General features: G+C 40.6%; 1 protein-coding gene across 1 annotated transcript in view; it reads right to left on the reverse strand.

Annotated features, from left to right (window-relative positions):
• Positions 1-15,833, reverse strand: part of LOC134532002 (centromere/kinetochore protein zw10 homolog) — a 28,541-nt gene extending 12,708 nt beyond the window's left edge. Inside the window, exons 1-5 of the mRNA XM_063368124.1 lie at positions 15,675-15,833; positions 10,502-10,704; positions 7,628-7,804; positions 4,589-5,383; positions 4,014-4,351 (exon numbers count right to left, since the gene is read on the reverse strand). Coding sequence (XP_063224194.1) covers positions 4,014-4,351; positions 4,589-5,383; positions 7,628-7,804; positions 10,502-10,704; positions 15,675-15,708 — 1,547 coding nt within the window. The 5' untranslated portion in view covers positions 15,709-15,833. The remainder of the gene's footprint in view (positions 1-4,013; positions 4,352-4,588; positions 5,384-7,627; positions 7,805-10,501; positions 10,705-15,674) is intronic.
• Between the last annotated feature and the right edge of the window lie 10,015 nt (positions 15,834-25,848).

The following is a 25,848-nucleotide window of genomic DNA, read 5'->3' on the forward strand; positions in this document are numbered from 1 at the left end:
CTGCTTTGGCATCACACGTCTCCCACCGGGCTAGATCTAGTACTTTTATAAGTTTTTTAGTGGTCTAGTACACTTACGCTCAGATCTAGTACTTATTTTTTTAATTATAATAATATTATAGTAACTCCAATATGTTTTATTATCGAGCGTAATTATTTTTAAAAACTATGGAATATATATGTGTGTGTGTGTGGTGTGATATTTAAGTTCAAAAATTTGCAATGCCATGATAACTTCCTAAATTGTTAAAACCATAAAAAATTATAATTTAGTACTTTTTTTCTTTCTTTCAAATCTAGTACTTTTTTTCTCGACTAAGTCGGTACGAAATATTTTTTCCTTGTGGACACCCTGCGTATGATTACTGTGCTCGCTCACACAGCTTCACACTTCTGCTGATATACTTTGATTTAGCAAATTATAATTAAAGGTGGAGTTATATTGAAAAAAAATCAACGTAGGTTAGTTATTTGCCGACATATTCAACCACACACTGCAATAATTTTATCTTTTTAACCTTCAGTACAAAATTTGCATGAGGATCGCACCACTTTTTTTTTAAACTAAAAACCTGCATAAAATGTGCGATACACACGGGTAAATACAGTACAATGCTACAGAAAACCAATCTAAATTCCTCAATACATCATAATAGCTTCATGCACGCAACATTTTTTTTTTAAATGTAATTTTTTTTTTGTGAATGAGTCTTCCTTGGTGTAGGTATCTATTTATAATGAACAATTAAAAAAATTAATTATTTGATTTGAAATGCAAAATCTAATATCAAATTATTCGAGAATACTGAATGTCAAATTAAGGCCGCCGCACACGGTAAAATATTCCTTACAATATTATAAGCTAGGAGTCGTACTGGCTCTACTACTAGTTTCTTCACTGGAATTCAAACTGGATACTAGTAGCTGTACGAGCTGGGCTACTGGTTTTGCGTAATAGACAGCATCCTATTTTCGTTGCTTGGTGTGTTCCAATATTTAAGGAGTGGCCAATCAGAACTCACGAAAGCAGCATGAGGGGTTGTTTACACTTTTAAGCGCGCATGTCGTGATAAACATGGATGGAAAGAAGTGGACTAGTGACCAACTTGTAGTTTTAATAAATGCATACAAAGAAAAGCCTTGTTTGTATGCAGTAAAAAATGTGAATTATCATTATAAAAATTTGTTGTGGATAGGGATGGGGCGAATCCTGATTTCCTCGAATCCGAATCCTAACTCGAATCCTCGACTGGAATTGCCGAATCTCGAACCCAAACCCGAATCTTTTAATAGATGATGTCCACATATCTAATGTAAGTGAGATGTATTCTGCTTGCAATAAAAGTCCCTTGACTTTATCACATGTAGATTGGTACATTTCTGGTATAAGTGTATATAAAGACAACAATTTTTTCTTGAGAAATTTCAGTTTTAGTACAGATTAGCGGTTAGGATTTTTTCTATAAATAAGCTAGAGGTCTGCGAGCCTAAGAATTTTACTTCGAGCCGAGCTCGAGCTTTTGTGGTACAGTTACACTTTTGGGAAATTATTTTTATCTTAAACTTAATATCATGTTTGAATAAAGTATTAAAATGAAGTGGACTTATTAATTTTGGGTAACTATTTACAGAGTGTGTTTACATTTTGCACTGCTAGAAAAAAAAAATAACATTTTTTTTTCATTGAATCGTACCTGTTTCCATTGGTTCATTAGTAACTGATATCATCCAACTAACATAACCAAGTATATGTTTGTGTAAATGTAACATATCTTTGGAAAAATTTCACCCTTGTCAATTTTTCTGGAGTCCTTACTGAGCTTCAACAAACTTAGCACCAAAAATCATGTTGTTTGAAAAGTACATTCACATTGTTTCAACATTTCCACTTTTCAGCACAATAATTCTGAGAGAGATTGTCACAGAGTATTAAATTCTGTTCTTTAATCTATCATTCAGAACAATAATTTGTTCTGCACGTTCAGGAGTTAAATTAGCTCTACGATTGGAGATCTGGGCTGTATCCGAATACATAGGGATGCGTCCTTAGCACACACATCCCTACATCCCTTAGCAAATGCAGCCACAATGTAGAGGACACATTTCTAATGGATGGATAGTATCCGAATACTTTTACTGCTAGCACCACCTGTTGACTGTCAGTCGTACTAATGTTTACGCAGCCATTTTGTGTAGGGATATCTACGAATATTCAGCAAAACGTAAATAATAAATACCTACCAATTAAAAAATAATGTAACGTGTATGTTATAGGCCTACATGTTAGCGATCCAATTAAAATACATTTTATAAATTGTAAACTTTAAAAATACTTATGAGTTTTGAATTATCCTTTAAGTTTAAATTCGTATTTTTATGATATTTATTAATGTCTTCATTTGTCTCTGTTTAAGTAATCACTTTCGCTTATAATGTTTTAAACAAATCTTATGCTAAACATCTGAAGTAATATTATACACAAACAAAATAAAACCCGATTCCGAAGCCAATGGATGTAGGGACGCGTTAGTGGATGCGAGTGTCGCATCCCTAGAAATCTCGAATTAGTGGTTGCGTGAAGGGATGCATCGGCATCCCTTGTGAGAATTCGGATTCAACACAAAGATGGCCGCGTCCACTACGATGCACTTTTAGTGGATCCCTTAGCTAAGGGATCCATTAGGCCAGTATTCGGATACAGCCAGTGTTTCCAGCAAAAGAGAAGCGTCTCTCGCTGGCAACCTGCTTGGCTGGAATGCTTTAGTAAAATTGCTTAACCTCAAAATTAGTGTCATAAATATCTGTAACTGGTCATTAAAGTTTAATCAATTGAAAGTAATAAAAATAAAAACATTTTACTTCATTCAATTTACACTTGCAAAAAAAAACATACACACAATAAACCTACATGGAAATTAAAGTCTTTTTCAATATCCTGAAGTCTGAAGTATGTTTACTCATGTCATTAAATGTAGAGCTGTATTGAAGAAGCCGATTTTGCCAATATTTAGTTGAATCGGCATTTCTGCCGACTTCCGATACAGTACGCTCGTTAATTTTCGGCCTATATTACTGAAAAACGAAAGAGACTGCCATAACCTAAAAATCCACGAGTACCATTTTCACTTTTCGTAGTAGTACTGCATTCTTTCAGATCGCATTATTTCTTAGCAACATGTGCCAACCGTACATATCAAAGTTTAACATCCTTTTTTTTTTTTTTAACAATGTTCTTTAATTTAATATGTCATAAATAAATAATACATTACTATCACGGTAAATATACATCTCAGTTGTTACGGTAACTATAGTGCAAATATGGTAGCTATCATGCTTCTGTAGTAATTATGGTATTCTACAAAGAATCTTTAGTTCTTTTTATGGTAATTATCTTAAAATAACTATTGGGTTTGTACTGTAGTTATGGTACATCATCCATATTTCTTCGTATGTTGTTGTTTATTTGTCTTTTCTTCATATTTACGTGTGCCATTATTTGAGACAGGAAGTTTTAGAAAAAAATTTAACGGACATTATATCACACATTTAATGGCGTAAATGACTAGACCTCGGGCAATTTAAACGCTTTATACGGAAAAACCTACCATGCGGGACCTCATAAGCGAGTTTTACTGTATTTTTTTTTCCCGTAAATAGTAAAAACCGAATCCTTTGACGAATCCTATATCAGACCCGCCGAACCTTCGAATCCCTAGGATTCGGCGGATTCGGCGGATATTGGATTCGGTCGCCCCATCCCTAGTTGTGGAGAATAATCTGTTAACAAAACTAGTAAGGCTGCTAGAATCGTGTGCAGCAGAAACTTGTAGCGCGCCTAGTGTTTAAGCTTGTAGCCTACACAGTACAGAAACCAGTAAGCATTAAAGTAAGCAAACTAGTAGAAAATATTGTACCGTGTGCGGTGGGCTTTAATCACGAATATTAAATGGTCTATGAATATTTTCTCTGACGTCCCTGAGCACCTGCAGTTGCCCAGCCAATGAACGCACCCACCTGATCTGGCACTCGGGCAGCTGGAAGGCCTCCAGGGACTGCTCGACGTCCGGCCTCGCCACGCCCACGACCTTGAACAGGCTGGCATCCCTCGCGCTGGCCTCCTCCTCCGCTTCCGCGACGGACGCGCCGAGCTCCGGGCCCCTGTCCGGCCGCGACACGCACGTCTCCCCCTTGCCCTCGCGCCTCGGCTCGTCGCCCCCGGGCTTCGCGGCGGGGTTTTTGTTCTTTGTCTTGGCCACGGACACGGACCTGGGCTGCTCCTTGCTGGCCGGCGATTCGCTCGGGGCTTTGGTGGGGCTGTGGTTTTTCTTGCGCTGCGGTATCTTCTTTGGTTGCTACACAGAACATTATAAATGAACCCTATGTGCATATTCCATGAGCAGAACAATAATAAAACAGTACAATCTAGGTTTAATGTTCAATTTAAAAATACCGACTTAGAGTATAACTTTTTTTTTCCCCACATATTTCGAGGGACCAGGACAAATAAAAATAATGTATTTGAGTATTTCGCTTGGCCATCCCTAGTTTAAACTTTACTAAGATGCTATTCGAGGAGGAGCGTGACGCACTTGAGGAGCCACGCGCACGGCGTCGTGCAGGTCCTGCCTCATGATGGTCCGCGCGCGCTCCAGCAGCTGCTGGCACTGCTTTCCGGCGCAGAGCTGGTCCACGCTGGCCGCCAGCTCCGCCAGCGTGCCGTCGTCCTCGCGCAGGAACCGGCTCAGCTTCAGCTGCGCCTGCAGCCCCACCAGCACCTCGCGCACCTGGGCCGCCGGCTCCGCGTCGCGGCCCGGCTGCGCGGGCACCAGGCCCGCCACGCACTGCTCCACCAGCGCCGCGCAGAACTCCGCGCCCACCGCCTCGCCCACCCGCGACAGCAGCGTCGCCCCGCCGCCCACCCCCACGTTCAGCTGCGCCGACAGGAAGCGGAACACCGTCGTCAGGCTGCGCATCACGTCGTTGTACCTGGGCTGCGGGGCGCCGGGCGTGGTCTCCAGCTCCAGCGCGGCGGCGCCGCCCTCCTCCGCCGCCTGCCGCGCGTGGCTGCGGTACCGCACGGCCGGCCCCAGCAGCCGCCCCATCAGCGCCGACGAGAACCTGCCCAGCACCAAGTCCACGTGGTCGAAGGCGTCCAGCGCCTGGAACACCTGCCCCAGCTCCTCCCGGCGGTCTGTGCGCACGACGAGCCGCGCGAGCTTGTTCCCTCCCGCCAGGTCCGTCTCCTCCAGCGACAGGCACGAGCCCCATGCCTCCGTCATGTCGCACATGAAGCGCTCGAACACGTACACGCGCTCCGTCGACAGCGCCTTCAGGATCTCCGGGGACTCCGTCTTCGACACCGACTTCAGCAGTCCCAGCAGCTCCTGCAAACAACAAGCAAGAGGCTTTCACCTCTACACTGGGTTCCAATAACTTAACACTTTCAATACATCCCATATTTAAATTAAAAAAAAACACACACACGCACGCAATACAGCAATACAGCTTGACATAACACCTAACTACGGATAGTTGTAGAAGTCAACATTTGCGGACGTGGGGTAAGAGCTCAGAAAGTTACAGTAATCCGCATGATATGATTCGTTATTCACAAGATATTTACGAGGAACAAAAAAATGTTAAGAGATTTTTCCTAGTATCTTATATAGAGCACAGTAATTATCACCTTCGGTTTCGCACATGAAAATATCATTATATTATGGTGGTAAAACTGAGCTGTTGTAAGACAAGTCCCATAAATAAAATGATAGTTTCAATAAAATATGAAGCCTACAAAACTTTTGAATTTTTCAAACAACAAAAAAATTTGGGGTTAGATTTTATGATTGTTATAAGCCACATTTATTTTGATGTAGAATATGTTTGCGATTCATTATCTCACTTTGATGTATTCTGGGACATTTAACGTAGATACAATTACACTTACCTAACTCATTTTCACTCCACTGGAGTGTGTTTTGAAAAATTGTAAAACACGAGCTCCTTTCTTTAAATAAAAATCACACTAATGTTCACATTTTTACTTTAGATTAATTTAACTACATGCATATCCTAAGTAAAATTAAACTTCCCCTTTTTCACTTTTGTTGGAAAAAAAATTATATGAATAAATAGATAAAGATTTAAATCAAAACCAAAAATCTAAAAACCTACTATTGGTTAGCATTTCCACCGAACATTTGTAGAAGCTAAAGGCAACTATATACATACACACATATGTATACATACAGTTTGCCTTTAAATAGTCTTTTTTGTAGACACTATTTTCATTGTGCTTAATTTGTTTTACTCTAAGCCAGAAAAATGCTTACAATGAATTCAGGTTAACTTAAACAAATTATATACATTCCGGTTTTAGCCTATCTGCCTGTTGTGTACCAAGGGCACGGAAGCGAGGCCATCCTGAAGGATAGTGGCTGATCCAGAAGGAAGCTGAGAATTTTGGAGCCGAAACAGGACCCCACTACGAAACAGAAGGTGAGGCAGTGATAAACGTAGAAAAGGTAAATAGCAAAGACAAAGGTAGAAGCTAGGCTAAATAAAAGGAGAAGAGTGAGTACCAATTACCATTGTAGGTGGGGTAATCTAGGAACTAAGCCATGGAGCCCGAAGGTGTCACAGCGAATGTGGAGAACAGAAGCATCGTCAACCAGACAAACTGACACCAAATACATAACAAAGTCATAAAAATAGGAAAAGGAAAAAACACCTTAATTGCGGGAATACATGCTGCAGCGTAGTCAACTCATTTATCTCAAAATCGCGGCAGAAAACTTAAGCACAGGAGTGCCTCGGAGACTCCACGAACATTGTCGACTGCTGAAGCCCTGACACACCGACTGCTGCAGAGGGGCAGTCGCCCCACCTAGTTGAAGGGGCATTTAGGGGTGGTGTAAAAAAAGACAAAAAGACAGGCACAATGGCAGAAGGTGGGTATCCATGAGTAGGTCTGAAGGGGAGACGCTGTGAGAGTGGTGCTCCTGGTGGCAAATTTAATAACTACTGAGGGCCTTAGTTTACATAGTTACTAAAGCCTCCAACAGGTAGCAAGCAGAGGTCGTGCCGGAAGCAGCGGTGGCTGTGGGCATGTCGGAGAAGAGAAAAGAGGGTTGGGACATCAGGCGTCAAGACAACACTGTGTTTAACATCGACAGAAAGCACGATGCAGAGCAGCTCGCACATCACCAAGTTATCGGTCGCGCGTGTTCGGACGGAAGATGTGGAACGGGAGGGAGACGAGAACGTGACGACAGCTGCACGGCGCACCCGTGATTCCTGATCGCGGCAGTAGTGCCACGGCCGTGATGACGACAAGAGACGCGCTCGAGGTACAGGGCGCATGCAGGATCGTGTGCGCAGAGGTGGGTGAAACCGGAAGGAACTGCAGAGGCAGCTGGGGAAAGAAACGTGGGGAGGAAAATGCGGCGGCTGGCCAACACTGTTAGGCGCTGAGCCTCCGGCAAAATGAAATTTTTAAAGGCAGGAAAAGAATGAAAGAAGGAATAAAATAAAAGAAGGAAGGAAAGAAAATGAAAACGTCTTGTATGCAAAGCATCACAAACTAACAGCACACAACTCGACACGCGCGAACAGCCGGGCGAGTGTACCTTGAGGGCGCGGGCGGTGTCGACATAGCGCTTCTCCTCGTAGGCCCGGCCGGCCTCTCCGAGCTGCGCGTCGATGGACAGCAGCTGCGTCACGTACTGGTACTTGAGGGCCACCTCCTTCAGCGACGCCAGCAGTCCCTGCACCTCTCCGGTCGAGTTGCACAGCTGCTGCATGGTCTGCGGAGGAACCGACCCCGTCACCGGGTGCTCCCTCTCTCTCTTCTCTCTCTCACACGCACACTCTCGCACACGCGTATTTGGAATGCGTAGCCTATTTGTTGTAAAATCGTATTATAAAAACGAAATAATATTATTCCCCTACCGTGCTGCCATCTACGCGGTGATGGACGCAAAACCGAACGAATCGCGCTAACTATCCTCTGTTTATAAAGTGAAGTGAAAAGTTAATGTGGTTTGCATTGCTTATTACAACAACAATTTCGGCAATAAAGGTTAATTATTCTTGTATTTTAAAAAATCTGTTTACTAGTATAATTTCAAGTATTTATTCTCATATTATTAAAATAAAATTTATTCAATTTTATTAATAAAAGTATGCAATAATTTCATCAATGTTTTGTTATGACGTTGTCACACTCTCTCTCACACACACACACACACACACACACACACACACACACACACACACACACACATTCTCGTACAGCGAAAGGTCTTCAAGGGCCTCACCCCTACCTGGGCTAAAAAATAAACATACGCTCATAAATCACTTCTCCGAGATACAAGACCCAAGAACATAATCTTCCAAAGACAACGCCATCAAGACAGCAATAAATGCTTATGAGCATCACAGAGAAACATTGCAGCTTTCATTGTATCCCTAGAGATGCAAGTGGGAAAATTTTCTGTTAAAGAATATACAATGTATGTTTCTGGCATATACTTACGGCTCAGTCTCAGGCCGAATATGATATTTCCTTTTCTTCTGGATTAATCATTTCATCAATGTTTTGTTATGACGTCACGTTAAACTATTGTCCGTAAACCAACTTTACAGACAACCAATTTTTTTTTCAAATAAAACATAGATTTGCATAATTTAGGATAGAAAGAGATATGAGATACCTAACAGTACAATGTTTTTATTCTGCAGTCTGTAACAGCGTAGTGTGTTTAGTATTTATCCTCTATTACAAAATATTTATACCACTTGTAAAATTTTATGTTACCATTACATTAGAGTACAGGTTACTATGATAATAGTACAAATTTCTATGATGTAGTCTGTATGTGTGTATACTATTTAGCATTTATTCTCTATTACCAACTATTAATACCACTTGTAAAATTTTATGTTACGTACTATCATATTACAATACAAGTAAAATACTTTGTAGTTAAAACTTTAAGTACAGAACTGTGGAGTTGTCCGAATGTATGTTACATTGTGTCTTTATTAACAGCCTAATGGCTAACTCCTTTTTTTATTTGGCAATGTTTGTATAAAACCGTCAATAAAATTTATTTGTGTGTTCCTATGAAATTGTATAACTTGTTAGAGAATTTTCTGGTTGATTACCGGAAAATCTTCCAAAAATACTTTTCCAGGAAATTAAAATCTTTATCTATCCCTACCCATAAACCCCTTTAATTATTATTAAATAAAAAAACAACAACAACACTTGGAGACATAGTCTTCTTAGTCAGTACCTAACCTTTAAAATGGTTTCAATTTTTTTTTGTAAAAATTTATTATTTTTAGTGCTATTGTACTGAGCACATGAATGAGATCATAGGAAAAGAAAGAATGAGATGGTACATATAAAATGGGAAAAGAGAGGCTGCCTAGGAAAATGATGCAGTTAAAGTACACAGGAAGAAGGCCCCAAGGAAGATCAAGGAGGACGTGGGAAGAACAAATAGTTAAAAGGAGTGCATAAGGGAGGAGACGAATGGAAAAGGGTGACAAGAGGGACAGAGGGCTGATACGGCCACACACTGGAAACATTTGATGATGATGATGATGATGATGATGATGATGATGATGATGATGTACTAGGTATTATATTTTTTAAACTTTAGTGTTAGAAATCAGATGAAAACCACAGTTTTGATCATTTTTTTTTAAAAGATGTGAGATGCGTATCTGGCAAGTGAAAGTGACAGCATGGCATAAGAACCAGACGCAGCTCAATGCCACTTTGTTGAGCCACAATCACCCACAGCTACATTCCGATCGAGAAACATTCACGCCTTATAGTTGGGACTTGACATATTTACATGCTCTTAGGCTCGTAGCTATAATACGGTGTGCGATTTAGTTAATCAAATAATAATTTGTGACAAATAATTACCCATGTCAAACTGAAGCGTGAAAAGCATTAAACCAGCAGAAATATTTAGTTACACAGCAAAAAACAATACTCGCGTAACAGTGTTTAACAATACTGGTTTACAAAAGCAATTAAAATAATGATACATACGTGAAATGACGATAACAATAATTTCTTTCGAATATGGCCCGTGGCACGGTAGCCTTTTAACCCTTTGTTTTGTAGTGGTATTTCTATGATACCACTTTGAAAAAAATGTTACTATTCGTAATGCTTCAGTGGTATTGCCGAAATACCTCGCGTGAGTAAGCCTTGTGCTGCTATCTGGCGATCCTAACAAGAACAAGCAACATTGGCTGCTTTAATTTTTCCTTCCGCCACGTCTGCTAAAAGTTACGCAATAGATTCTAATTTATTTTTTAGTATATTTCTGTGTGCCTCAAAGGGTTAAGGGGCTACTGTTTGAAAATGTTGGGCTCCCCACTCGAATGAGGGTATGTATTCCAGACCGCCCGCAACCCTAGGGTTCAGAGCTAGGTTCGCCGGTTCGCGGGGAGCAGGAGGGGCAGGAGGGGCGGACCTGGCTGTTGATGTGCTTCACGAGGCGGTCCATCTCGCCGCCCAAGCGCTGCACGAGGGCGCGCAGCTCGTGCGGGTCCTGGGACACGGAGCCCAGCGTGATGTACTTGTCCTCCATCATCTCCTTCGCCTCCAGCTTGAGCTGCGACACCCGCTCGTTGATCTCCGCGATCTTCTCGTCGAGGCTCGCCAGCTCCGCCTCCGCTGTCGCGGCGCACACACACATTCAAAATTTCTGCTCCATCACCCACCCATTCAACGGGCATGTGTCGTTTTGCCTAATTTTAGACAAATCACCGTTAGGCAAAACACTTTTCCTCTTTTAGGCAAAATGCCGCTAGGCAAAACGCCGTTAGGCATATCGCGGTTAAGGAAATTGCAGTTAGGCAAAAAACTGTTAGGTTAGGTTATGTTAGGCAAAACACCATTAGGCAAATCACCATTAGGCAAAATGCAGTTGGCCAACTCGTAGTTAGGCAAAATGCCGTTAGGCAATTCGCCATTAGACAAAACGCCGTTAGGCAGAACTCCGTTAGGATAAATGCCGTTAGGCAAATCGCCTTTAGGCAAATCACCTTTAGGCAATTCGATGTTAGGCAAAACGCCTTTAGGCGAAATGACTTTAGGCAAATCGCCGTAACGAATTCATGTTTAGGTAAACAGCCTTTAGGCAAATCGCCTGTTACTCCATTCAACCACACCAATGAGTCCCTACTGCAATATACCATCACAATCCCATTTACATTCTTGTCACTTCGAAATGCCTCATAATTAGCACTTGACCTTAGTTATCCATCCCCAACTTCCTCATCCAAACGACGTCTACTGCTATGAAAACATTAACATCATATGCCTCTACCATGCTCCAAAACTTGTCCATATTTCTATGCACACTTCTAAAGTTTATCACTACCATTTTCACTTCCGCCGGTGCCTTTTTTGCCACTTGACACCCCCGCAACACCATCTGATCTTTCAATCCCAATTCATCCTCTACCCCTCAGCCCTCTTCCGTATCCAATCTCACATCTGTAAACCTTTTTCTACTCCACATACGTAATTTATTACACTTTATTTTTTTTTAACCAAAATTGTTGTACTTCTGAAGGAAAAAAAATTTCCAAAATGTTTTTAATTATTTTCTGAAATGTTTTCCAATCATTATCCAAGACGGTATTGCGATACTTAACATAGTTTATGAGTAACTAACCATTTGAAGGAGAGGTGAATTAAAAATGGCATAAAATCATGAATGGTTGGTTGGGTTAGCTACATTTACTTTAAAATTGTGTGAGCTATTGGTTAGGTTACCTACATTAGATATAATTTTACATGGTTGAACGGATTGTTAGCTACATTAGATATACCTATTATAAAAGAGTATTAATAAATAGTTAGGTTAAACTAACTACATTTAATATTGGTAATCAAATGACATGTGCATGTACGTCACTTTTTCGTCCATCAACGCCACGCATCTAGCTAAGCGATTTACAACATGAATTAATCTGTCCAATAAAATATTTTCCAAAACAAGTGCTGCAACAATTCATGTTTTTCTCTAAAGATTTTAAATAGATAATATTAACAATTTATTTAGTGTACCTGTAGGTACTGTATAGGCATATCTTCAAAAAATAGTCTCGTAAGGGAACTGTTTTGACATTAGTATTAACATGGTTTTAACAGCCACAATGTTATTATGCACTATATCTGAATAACAATGGAAACAGACCTGTGTTCTTGTGACAATTGTACTGGTGCAACCAAACCATAGATAGAACCCAACCGTCCATCTGCCAAAAGTTAGAGAGCTTGACATGGTTTTGACGGACAGGTGGATAGAATTATTCGGGCTATCAGATTGGATGCAAGTGACATGATCAAAGGACGGATGACAGGTTGACATAGGCAATGGGCTATTGTAATTCCAGCTTAAAACAATTGTTCAAATGATTTTGCAGTATTTTTCATGTCCATTCACAATATTTAAAAAAAAATTAAATCCCTAACTAACCTAACCCAATCAACCGTTCACAATATTTTTAATGTAGCTAACCTAACCTAACATTCTCACAATATAACAGCACTTGTTATATGTTATCTAACCTAACCATTTGTTAAAATGATAAACTAATTGGAGTATCACAACATCATCTTAGATATTTTAGTTTTTTTTTTCTTTTTTAAGGCCCGTCTACAATTGCAATATCCTTACCTGTGTCCAACTGACACTGATCACTGATTGGCCCATTAGAACTTCTGACATCATGCATGGTGTGGGCGATGGTCTGAATGAATTCATCAACTTGAACTTTTTGTCCCAATCTGTGCCCTTTAGTAGCATAGAAGAGTGAACAAAATATTTGTTGTTTCTGGTTTCCATTTCAAAAGGTAAACAGAAAATAAACGTTTATTAGCATTTGCTTTACAGAATAAAAATAAATATTATTGAACCACCATAAATTTCACAAGTTACAAAAATTGAATTGAATTGACTATTATGCTCGCAATTGGGCTTTCACCCGGTGGCAAGTAGTCCTCCCTTTTCACTCACTACCTCCCCCCCCCCCCCCAAATTCTCTGCAGATCCTTTGCATCTTTCCCCTCTAGCATCTCTTCATCCAAACCATTCCACTCCCTTCCTGTCCTGCCAAGAAAAATGTTACTACCATTTTCCGTTCGCCTCCAGTCTACCACCAGTCACCTCGCTGCTCTACGCTGCACCTTCTCCAGCTCCCTTACCTCAGTCATTAGGTAGGAGTCCCAGATCACTGCCCCATACTCCATCACTGGCCTGACCAATGTGGAGTATGCCTTCTCCCTTACCCTCCTCCCTGCCCCCTGCAGGGTCCTGCCAAAGAAGCCCTACTCACAACCTGATGAACCTGTTTAGCCCATCCCAGGTTATTGTGCAGGGTCACCCCCAGGTACTTATACTCTTTGCCTCCTTTATCTCCTGCCCCTTCCACATATGCACTTCCCTCGTTACCTTCCTCTTCCTCGTGAACCTAACCACCTTTGTCTTTTCAACATTCAGCGACATCCCATTCTGCTCCGTCCATTGTTCCAGTCTTCTCAAGTCACCTTGCAGATGAATCCCTTCCCTCACCACCTCATACACTACGCAATCATCCGCAAATACTCTCCTACTGGCCTCCATTCTCTTTCCAATATCATTCATCATTATCGTGAACAACAGGGGCCCCAACACACTCCTCTGCGGAACTCCTGTCATCACTTCCCCCTCTTCAGACCTTTCCTTACCCACTCACCCTCTACCTTCTATACCTTAGGAAGTCTTATACCCAAATAACCAAAATCTCATCCTCCACAGACATCTCTACCTTCTCCATTAGTCTCTTGTGAGGTACTCTATCGAATGCCTTTTCTAAGTTTATGAAAATTGCATCCATCTGCTTCCTCTGCCCACCACTTACACCACCCAGCCATCTGTGTTTCACACAAGAACCCTCTCTTGAATCCATGCTGTCTATTGACCACCCAAACTAGGTCATTCATTAACCCCATCTTATAACTGCCCACAAGATTCTTCATTACTTTCCCCACACAATACGCCTGGCTGATTGGTCTGTAGTTCGTCGGGTTAAACTTATCCCTATCTAACTTGTAAATTGGTACTATGTACTACAGCTACTTTCCATTGATTTGACAACTTCCCCTCCTCCAGGGATTGTTTGAACATCACCGCTAAGTATCTACATACCTCTTCACCCCCCCCCCCCCCCAACTTAAGGTGACTGTTCCCTATCCCATCCGGCCCAGGTGCCTTCCTCCCCTTCCAACTCCTGACCCCCTTTCGCACCTCTTCCATCCTTATCTCTAAACCTCTACGTTATACTGCATTTGCTACTTTCTGATACTCCCATACCTCTCCCCTTACAAACACAGATAGGTACTGCTCCTGTAGCAAATTTGCCTTCTCCCTGTCCTCCATACATTCCTGCTCCTCTCTTCCCCTGAGCACCGCTATTCCTTCCTCCCCCTTCACCCTTTGAACATTCTCCCATTAGCCTTTCCATGTACGCATCCCTTGCCTACCTTGTTTTCCTCCCCAGTTCCTCACCCAACTCCTTCCTCTCTGCCTGTATTTCTCCCACTCCTTTCCTCCTGGCCCTTGCATGTAGCCTGCTAAACTCTCTCTTATCTCCCTCCCACTATCACACCCTTTCCCTACTCTCAGGCACAAAACGCTCCAACATCTGCACTAGTAAGTCTCTCAAGGCGGCCCATTTTTCATCAAGACCCCTAATCCTTACCCATCTACAATACTCCCTCTTCAGATATGCTTACGTCCCCATTTCATCCACCCTACCCCATATTTCAAGCATTTTCTCCCTCTTTTCCTTATTTACTCGCAACCCCATTTCAACTAAATATTCAAAACTTGGCTCAGAACACATTTACAAAACATAAAAATAGTTTAAAAAAAAAAAAAAAAAAAAAAAAATCGAAAAGCATTTATTTTGGCGCTCAGTATTTACTAAGCTCTGGTGACTACTTTAGAAATAATTAGATATATATTTATATATAATTTAGAAATAAGTGCATTTGTATCGTGATTCGGGCATCGGACAACGCAATACTAAACAGGGCTGTTTTCCATGCGACAATGTGACGTCATTCACATAAGGACGACATGGACCACCCACAGGTTCGGACTATTGTTGGAGGGCCCTTATTTTCAGACAAGTAGCTCTCCTTCAAAATTACCAGTTAAATACTGGTAAATTACTTGGAAGTACCACAACTCTAATAGTAAATAATTGCAAAAAAATGTCAAGAATAAAAAAATAAAGCATTTTTGAATATTTCATATTTATTACAAAAAAGTTCTTCAGAATTGCACAATTTTTTTATAGTGTTCAAAAGCAAATTACAAAACATGTAAAGGATGTAATCATACAAGAAAACTTAAAAACGTTTTAAGATAACAATAGTTAACAAGGAAAACTGTCCCAACATTTCAGAGCCGGCCAAAAGTAAAATCTTGCCAGATCATAAAGGACGGTTTATTGGAAAAATAAGGGCCCTGTGATTGGCTTGAAGACAAATGATTGTCGGAAAGACGAAAGGAAGAACGGACTGACGCGACGGATTGTTGAACATCGTCAAGATATTAAAAATATGTTCAATTCCAGCAAACAACTTACCAGCTTGAGCCAAGACTTCATCTAAATAGCTCATTTCCTTCAACAAGAACTGTAAGCAAACAATGAATTATTTTCAGTACGACAGAATACGCCTCTACAACACCACTAACAAGCTACAGAAAGCGCGCGCGATGTAAACAAGGAGTATAGAAGTAAACAGAGAATTCACTCCCATGTTAAACGTGATTCATTTTTTTTAAAGCGGTTACTGATTCTAATACTACCAACGTCCTAGGATTAAACAAAAAAAATATTAGTTTGTCCCGAATGATATCAAAAACTATTGTGTTAATAAAAATTTTCGTGTTCAGCATCTAGGGATATATAGTACATTAATACGTATCAATAAAATATCGTTTAATTTTATGTATGTGTCTTAATATTCATGACTTAAAAATTAAGATATTCATAAGCTTTTATTAGAGAGTGGTGGTGTTCCTTCTTATTCTCATTGATGGTCTAAAAGCATGTTAGATTAACCTAGTTGTTTCACAATACATAAACATCATTAGCTCCTAAAATCGCGATATTTACATTAATGCCAATCTGGTTCTAGGCTGATATTCCAAGACACAAAAATAAAAGTCTAGGTGTTGAATATGCTACACATGCACCCTGACGTCGTCCGGCCGAAGGCCACCCCAAAGCCCGACCCGCAACCACCAGTATCCGACCCCGCTAACGGAAGGCACCCCTAGCAATGGCCCACCCGAGTCAGGCGAGTCCCTGAGGACCAGGTAGAATCAAGGGCCATGTCTTAATTAATCAGCCACCTCAGTTCATTAGATATCAGACACAATTTAATAGTAACACCACTTTTTATTAAAAACCCCGCCCGAGGAAAGTGCGACGCAGGAGTGCCCGGGTCACTCACGTGTGAAATTAAGTGAATACATTTGTGAGTGCCTCCCTTGCGGCCTTCAGCCTAAATTAATTAGAGTATTGTGTAACGTAAATATGACCTCCCCATTTTTTGTGTATAATTTGCCACTGGAGCAGTCAACAAGTGACGAACAGTCTCTGGTGTGACTCTTATTATTTAAACTTAATTTACGAAAATTTGTTAACCATAATTCTTAAAGAGTATCTGCCAATTAGATTAATCATTAATAATTAATGTACGAATTTAGACCTCCTCTCAGCTTCTTTTTATTAAAATAATTTCCGAATAACGGAACTTTAGAAACTTTGGCGCGAGAGAACGCTGAGGCCTTCCCTTGCGCCAAGGCCAGACGCCAGTACCGAGCGACTCGCGGACTGGGGCGGACGTACGTTCCACGGGGAGTCATCATCCTTTGTCTCCACTGAAATTTATTACTGGTAACTATAGTCATTAACTCAAATCTTTTCGTTGAATAAACTCCCAGTGCGTCCCCAGTCCTTTTTACGGTGTAGGGCCTAACCCAGCCGCTTAAGCATAAACTCCCCGCACTAAACATTACGCGGGGCAGTTCGACATACGGCACGGGCCGACTCCCGCTAACAATGACTTTATGTTAAACGTCGAATGCACAGGCACCGGCAACAACGACGCATAGGACTTGCAACTAATTTAACTGCGAACCACGGTCCACACAGGTGGACCCGGGTACCGCCGCATTAACAATTTTCGGGATTGGCCGCCTCCAATCGACCTCCCACTTAACCTCGACTGGCGTGAGGGTTTAAAATTAGTGACAGTGCATCAGAGTACCTAGTGTTCATTTAATGTAATTTCGTAGGGTAATTCAATGTACGTCGTGTAAGTGTAAACTGTAATTGTAACTGTTCGAACCGATTAAATGTCCACTCTACACACTCTGTGCACGACATGTCACCGACAGTACAAGACCGAATTCGTGTGTGTTATTGTGTGAGTCTCCATAACCTAGCCAGGAATCAGCATGTTATGCTGCACAGGGCCTGTAACGTGTTAACAGCCAGGGATCCCTCCAACCACAACCATCGCCGGCGGTCCTAGCGGGCCACGCAGGGTCATTCGCACCCACCGACCCAACTTTTGGTTAGACACAGAGCTAGCCTGGTGCCCTCCCGGACACATTTAAATTAAGAGCCAGTTTCCCCGCTAGGATCCACACCCGGTCTCAAACACGAGAACCCGGATGACGGCAACCCTAACAGTATTCCAAGTACACTATAGGACACGGACAGTCCCTTTTTTTAAAAACATGAATTTTGGTCTCCTATCCATTGCCAATATGTTGCCTAAATTCTGTGCTCGCTCAGAGCTCACTTTTTCGTTGGTTTCGTCCAGATGGCGAACCTGCATCTGATGCCATTAACTCGTATATATTTAATTTCGTAAGTACCAGGGGATGTACAAGACATATTGATGTTGGAAAGAAACTTTATTGTTGCGAAACTATTCTGGAATACATTTTGTACACTTTAATGGTCATATAAAGAAATAACCACAACATAAAAAGTAGGTACCATACTTGAGAAAATTAAAATAACACCATTTAATTTGTGTGACAGAGCTACTATCTACAGTATTTTTGTAGTAACGAGTATATCGATAGTTGCTTAATGTCCACTAGAATTCATTGGAACCAGTTTATGGCCTCGCGTAGGACACTGTTTATAAAATATTTCTGTTCCCTTACTGGGTTCGGTTTGGACATTATCTGGAATACAGCCTGCGAGTTAGGTTGCGGTTGTATCCAAACAAAGCATTGCTTATTCGCTATCTTACCCGAACATCTTGGAATACCGCTCCTAGTATACTATGTAGGTGATCACATATAGGTGATCTCTTTTAATGTGTGCGCACATTTGCATTTTAGGGTTTTTAGTTTGTGGCATGACATTTTGGGGGAATAGTCGAATAGGCATTGCTGATTAAGTGTAGGGTAATTTATGTATGGCAATTTCACTGTGCAACATGATCGTCTTGTGTAACCACGTCACGAATCATATTTTCAATTCAAGGCAGTGTGCCCGTGGCACCTGCTAATTTAATGTAAGAGCCAAATTCCAGAAGGTCCTTAATTAGGCGGTAATTTAATTATGCTCATACTCACGACCACATTATCCTTTAGACATGACATGTCAAGTAAAGACTCCGGACACAACACAAGCCATGTTAGCAGTAGCATCATGTACAAGAGTAGAATGCGAATAAAAATTCTCTTACCAGATCTAGTGCATTTATCTCAAGTATTCAAAAAACTGACAAAAACCATCCTTGCTCACCCGGCCCGCGTAGACATTATGTTCCATTGACCTTCCTCTAGGATCGTTCCTTCCGCCCTTGAGTGCAAGTACAAGTGCATCGAGTAGAACTGCCCTGCGGCCGATGTATCGATAGCTGCTCGCACAGCTATCGCACGATGTATTTGTGTTCTTCTGTCAGAGCTTTGCATATTATTCCACCACAGGGTAACTTAACTAAGGAACAAATGTATTTCAATACCTACATTTTTATACCACCAAGTGTCCGGAGTGGCCAACAACTCGGGGAATATTTGCAGCAACACCCATCTGTTCTCAGCCACGTCGCTAAAACCCTGCCTTGAGACCCAATGGAGTAAATAGTCAGTGCACGGAATTCGATCTCACGACTCAAAATACTGTTTATATTGGGGCATATATTTTTTTTTAGAACATTTAGTATGTTGCTGACTGTCATGATCATATGTGTATAACTAATAGTTCAGAGTTCAGACATTTTGCTAATGGCTATACTCAATTTAAATAGCAGAAAATCCACGAAATATTATTTATTTACCAGTCCAGATAATTATTTAATATTGGAAGATTGATATCAGTCTGAGGAAAATTCAACTGTGAAGTTTAAATTAGATTTATACTTGGAAAATTAGATGTCAGTGATTGAAAGATTTTGACCATCACCAGCATTCATCCAACTGAATATTGTGCTTCGATTAACATACTGGAATAGACATTTGGCATTAACTAGGCATTGAGAACCATAGTAAGAGACACACCAGTGTAATACAGATCATTCTACACCCATTGTGAAGTTCTGAATATATCGTCGACAGAATTTTACAATTACGAGATTCATTGGTTCGTTTCCACATCCTGCAAACAACGACGAGACGACCTTCGGCAGTTGTATGTTCCTGTACAGAAGATGGGTGTTCAAGAGGAAATTTGAGCATCCAAATCAATTTAGACATCGTAAGGAGGACCAATACAGACGTATATCTGTATACAAGCAAAACATATGGCAGCTTCAGGGTTTATAATCAAGCAATTCTCATTGTTAGTTGCACCATACAGCTCTTCGATCCGTGATCCAATGATCTTAGTCTATGAAATATTTATGGATCATTCTTCTGACGACACCCATAGGTGCTTCCTCTGCTCGCATAAGCTATTATGCCACCTTGCTGCCTCACTGGGGTGAGTGCGCGACCAAGGAGTGCCAACAGGTGTAGTGCAGCATGGGTTAGGTTAGTGAAATGCCTGAAATGGCTGACACCACTGAAGGTTCGATTGCTGCCCGAGTGGCAATCGACTATTACTGTAACTGTTCTTGCAATGTTGTTTTCCAATAATAAATTAATGTTGGTCATATTTTTCCATCACATCAGTAATATTTTAGTATATAGACACTTGGTTGATTCGCTGATTACACCCGAAGCATGGCTTAGCATACCCCGCAGTACACGACATGTTTATGTGCGAAGCCAAGCCCTAGTAGGACGCAGCTACTAGGGACCAAGGCTGTCGACCTTCGCAAGCCACCGCGACTAGCCGCATCCGCACACCGCGGAGCTCCTCACTGTTCGCAGCACCATCACCATCAACATCGAGTGAGTGCACCACCCACTCTCACCAGCTCCACAGCTAGTTTCCCCACATTCACATTTCACGAACTCCATTTTAAATTTGTTAATTTGTTTTACATCACCCCCTGTTCAAGAGGTTTTATTAAGGTTTTTGTGAATTCATTTGAGGTGATACCACGAACGTAGCCACCATGCTTCAGTGTAAATCGCAACTGTAGGATTTATATATTGTGAAGTCAGTTATTCATTCTTTATCAATTAGCCAGCTAATTCATCCATCCATCACTTCTTCAGCCATCCATCCATCATCCATCCAGCAATCTATCCATCGATTAGCCAGCCTTTTATCCACCATACATACTTCCATCTATCTGCGAGCCATCCAATCATCAAGCAGCCATGCATCCTTATCCATCTATAAATTAGCCTTTATCCATAATCAATCAACCATCCATAAATCAGCCATTATCTAGCCATCCATCAACCATCCACCCATAAAACCAGCCATTATCCATCCATCACTAATCCATCAGACAGCGATCCATCCTTTAGACATTCATCAGCTATCCATCAAACAACCAACCATCCATCTAACCATCATCTAGCCATTCATCAGCAAGCCATCCATACATCAGCCATCCATCCATTCACCAGCTATCCATTAGTCATCCATCTATCCATCTGGCATCCATATACCCATCAGCCTGCCAGCCATCAGTTTACCATCCATCAGAAATCCCTCAGCCAGCTATCTAGCTTGCATGCCACTGCCCATCCATCAGCCATTCATCCATTAGTCATCAATACATTTACCAGCCATCCATTAGCCATCACTCAATACATCAGCCATCCATCTATCTGCCAGCAATTAGACAGTCATACATACATCAGGCACCTATCCATTCATCCATCCAATAATTAGTAATCGATCAGGCAGGAATCAGATATACCCATTCATCCATCAGCCATCCATCTATAACCAAGCAATCAATCGATCTATCAGCCATCCATCATTCCATCCATCCATCAGCCAGCCACCCATCCATTAGCCTTCCATCTATCAGCAAGAAATCGATCTATCATCCATCCATCAGCTAGCCATCCATCAGCCAGCCAGCCATCCATCGTTACATCGACTTGCAAATCCCTAAAAGCAGTTTAATACTCCTAAATGCAAGCCACCCTTAGCTGCTGATATCAGGACATTGACCTCGGGCGCCATCGTTGCACTTTTCGTTATGGCCGCCATATTGAAAATCTGTAAATATTATCTGAGTTTAACAGAAAAAATTAAAAATCTATAAAAAGTTATTTAATAAAATGTTAATAAAAATAACCTCCACCATCTTGGATTATGATGTCACGGCTGCCATCTTTGATTCTAGAATGTTACACTGTTCATTATGCCCACCACATTGGATTCGAGAATGCTGCACTTTTTGTCACGGTCGTCATCTTGTATATGTATGATGTCATAGTTGCAATTTTCATTATGGCTGCCATCTTGAAAATTTGTAAACATTATCCGATTGCAATGGGAACAATTTTAAAATTAATAAAAGTTATGTGTATTTAAATTTTACTAATAAAAATTTATAAAAAATACACTGGGTTTAAACCCGACGAGGTCATTACATTAAAAATTATGGATCCTTCCTACACGGAAGGCATCCATCTATCAAAAACTTATTCGTCCAGCCATCGTTTGGAAATCATTTAGAAATTATTTACAGACTGATTTCTGTCGTTTAACGAACAACAAATATTCATACATATAATTTAGTGTTATAATATGTTTTTAAAAATACTTAATGTAAAAAGTTTAGTAATGCCATAGAAGTGTAACTTCTAATGTGTGTACATACCTAAGTACCCACTCTATACGAAATAGTTAAGTTAAAACACCTTTATTTAAACTTTTATTTGAAAATTAGTTATGTACAAAATGTTTGTATATGTCACATTTGTATGATTCCTTGACATGCTTAATTGCGAGTAGGGGTGAGGAACAAGAACAAATTGTGGAAGTCTTTGAATAAATTTTCTAGTGGGATTAAGTTGTGAAGGGGGAAATCCCCCCCTCCCTCCCCAGCCTTTTTTGGACTGCCATGTTGAAACCTCACTTGTATTATTTTTGATGTGTAACATCTTAGCTCTCGCTATTTGTGGGAGTAATTTTGTGAAGGCGACGGAAGTCAATCAATGGAAATGTGTAAGAACCACGGTGCTGCCATCTGTGGCAGATGGCGCGAACCAAATGTTCACAAATACTAAAAGAAACTTTATATTATTAACTATTTAATGAATTTCAACAAAATGGGCAGTATTTTACTAAAGTGCATAGTTCTTGTACGTACTTAGATCACACCTGCACACTTACACATTTTCAGAATAACTGAATTATAAAACGGCGTGGTGTCGCAAACATCTGTTTCACATGCTGTTGCACGTACAATGTATGTGCGCCAAACGTTTTCTGTTACGATAGCGCGTCGGTGTTGCGATACGATTCTTTGTTACAAGTCTAGACATACTTTTATGTGGGTATCCATATGTTGCATGCTATACTTTGCGTGTTATCGTTACTCTTATAACCACGTGACACGACACGGTGCAACAATGTTGAAATTCTCAGTGTCATTCATCCTTTACAGCATATCCATATCAAAAACAAATGTTATTTCTTGTAGATACACTAGAAGGGTAGTTTATCAGTAGCCATGAGCGCAGTACAACTAGCAGTAGCCGCCTTCACAAATTTATACACATAATGCTTTAAAAAGGAAAAAAAAAAAGAATGTCACCTCATGGGTGGATGCCAAAAGTATTTACAAGTAGGGAGCTGTACAATGGTACGAGTTTGTTGGCTGATTTTAAGTTTTAGGCAGTGAGTGGACTGTACCAGAACTTTCCGACGAAATTAGAATTTTTTTTTTCTGTGTTTAATTGTGCTGAAAAATGAAGAAGAATGTTACTCCACTCGTCTAAACTGGTTCTATCGTCGAGTCGTGACTTCCTTTGATGTGACGGCGAAAGACCGACAAATGATGGCTTGAGCCTGCTGCGTATCTTCGTATCAAGTTTAGACACGCAATGCTGTGACGAGTCCCGTCCACACGTGCACTTTTTAGTTACGCGACGGGGCTACGTTACGGTCGTTTGCAAACACATGGATACCCACCTTAAACGGACACGTTGAAACCGTGCGTCGGGGTTGCGTTACGCCCGTTTGGACGCGAGGCGGAGGCAGCCGCAGTCACGTCGGGGTCTTTATTTAAAACGAGGGGTTAAAAATTCAGAGGTTGGCCGGCCTGCAGCTTGTTCCGGAGGGGTCGTGGTGGCAAGCCTGTCAGAGGTAGCTCCTGGGAGCTCGTCAAAAATTAAAGGAGATTGCTGTTCCCCTGCCGGCACTAAATCCACCCTCCCCCAACCATCCCAACAAGACGCTAACGGAAGTTTTCGAACTCGCTCGGGCAAAAGTTTCTACGGCGTCTGCTACGCGACATCATCGGATGTGCGTTACCAAGTGGAAACCTTTTTTTTTATAATTTTTGGTTGCAAAACTTTTCACAGTCGGCGGGGTAAGTCAGGACGATGATTCATATTAGAGTAGGTAACGCAAAGTACAACGTAAACGAGCAGGGCACTCTAGGACGAAGAATGGTAGGAGAAGGAAGAATTAGTCCTAGAGACCTGTAAAATTCGCAATTTCAAATCCCTAAAGGATAGACTCCATGATCCTCTATGCACTCGTGCAAATTACATCTGCTGATTGGTTACCGACTCGTAACACCTGTTGACTGGAATGATCGTGATTCGCTAATTCTTCTGTTAAAGATTTTTCATTGGCCCAGAGTCCTTCAGATAAACTGTGATCCAATCACTGAAGAAAAATAATGTCAAAAGTATTTGGACTCTATCCTATCGGGAAATGAATCCGCGAATTTTACAGGTCTCTAAGAATTAGGATTAAAATACAGAATCATATAACTTTAAGACTATACTGAATGAATTTTTTTTATTGCCTCAACAATATATTTGTATATGACGTCAGTGTACGGCGCGCGACTCCAGTGGTCTTGCAGGGCCGCCAGCCAGCTCCAAACCTGGAGGCTGTCGCGGTCCTGTCTGCGTTCGCAACAATATCGATGGTTTGCCCAACGTTTCGGCGTGCCTTTCCGCAGCCATCTTTTGCGACAGTTGAGATCTGACGGCTTTGTGGAGAAACCAGGCCTTGAATCGTCAGGAGGTCCGGGTGCATGAATTATTCTCTGTAAAACAAAATTAATCCACTGTTCACACGTTAAAGGTGGAGTTTTATAAAAAGGTAAAGAGATGTTCGTAATTTTTGTAAGAGGAATGAGTGTTGTTTTTTAAAAAAAGAAACACAATTTCACCTCATTATTGACAAAATAAAAATTAACGAACACAATTACACACAATTAACACACTTCTAACACACTATTACTGTGTATGTATGTTATTAATTTTCAGTTACCTACCTCATGCCCCGGATTTGCTTTGGCGATATGTTTATGTATAAACTTAACTTACTCTATTCTCGCCCCAAAGCGGTCGTATTACAAAAAAACAAAACAATTAGTTACTATGTATGTTATTTTTTCTGAGTTTGCTTTGGAGAAACGATTTTTAATTATCAAAGCAAACTTACCTCATTTTAAACACCACAATGGTAAAATTTCGAAAATTTGAAAAATAAGACATCTTACTTCTTCATGCTCGTTATTTATGCCAGAAGAATCTAAGATAAAACATTATTTTTCATAAATGTAGTTTACCTCATCCCTTCGTTAAGGGTAGAATTTCTGAAAATGGTTTAAAATGAGTTGGCGGTGTTTGTTTATTTGCTATTTCGTGCACACAATCCTAACTTCCGGTTGATTAGTTTCGGATATATGTTTTTTTATTATTATTATAAAGCTATGTCAACCTCTTTTCACCCCTTTTTAACCTCTAAAGACATTAAAAACAAAACAAAAAATTAGTCCACATAAGTTCAGTCAGTAGTTTTTGTGATATCAGAACAAGTAGAAAAAAAGTAAAAATTACAAAAAAAAAAAATTGAATTGAGTTTCCAATACTGTAAATAGCTGTCTCATACAGAGTATTTTTTTTTCATAACTCTTTGCAGTATACTGACTATAAGTATAGATTTGCTTATAATATAGGTATATGCAATAAACTGGATCTCTTAATAACTATAACTGCGTGACTCATTACTGGACAGCATGTTAATTAAATAAACACGATGTAAATGAATCAAACAACTGATGAAGGTTATATTAAGATAAATGAACGTCACTTATCGTTAGCTCCTGGTATATTAATTTTCACGCTGGAAACAATATCCTCTCAAAGAAAACTTCTAATTAGTGTTTGGCGTTCAGTAAAAC

This window comes from Bacillus rossius, chromosome 5 (genome assembly GCF_032445375.1).
Source record: "Bacillus rossius redtenbacheri isolate Brsri chromosome 5, Brsri_v3, whole genome shotgun sequence".
Taxonomy (NCBI): domain Eukaryota; kingdom Metazoa; phylum Arthropoda; class Insecta; order Phasmatodea; family Bacillidae; genus Bacillus; species Bacillus rossius.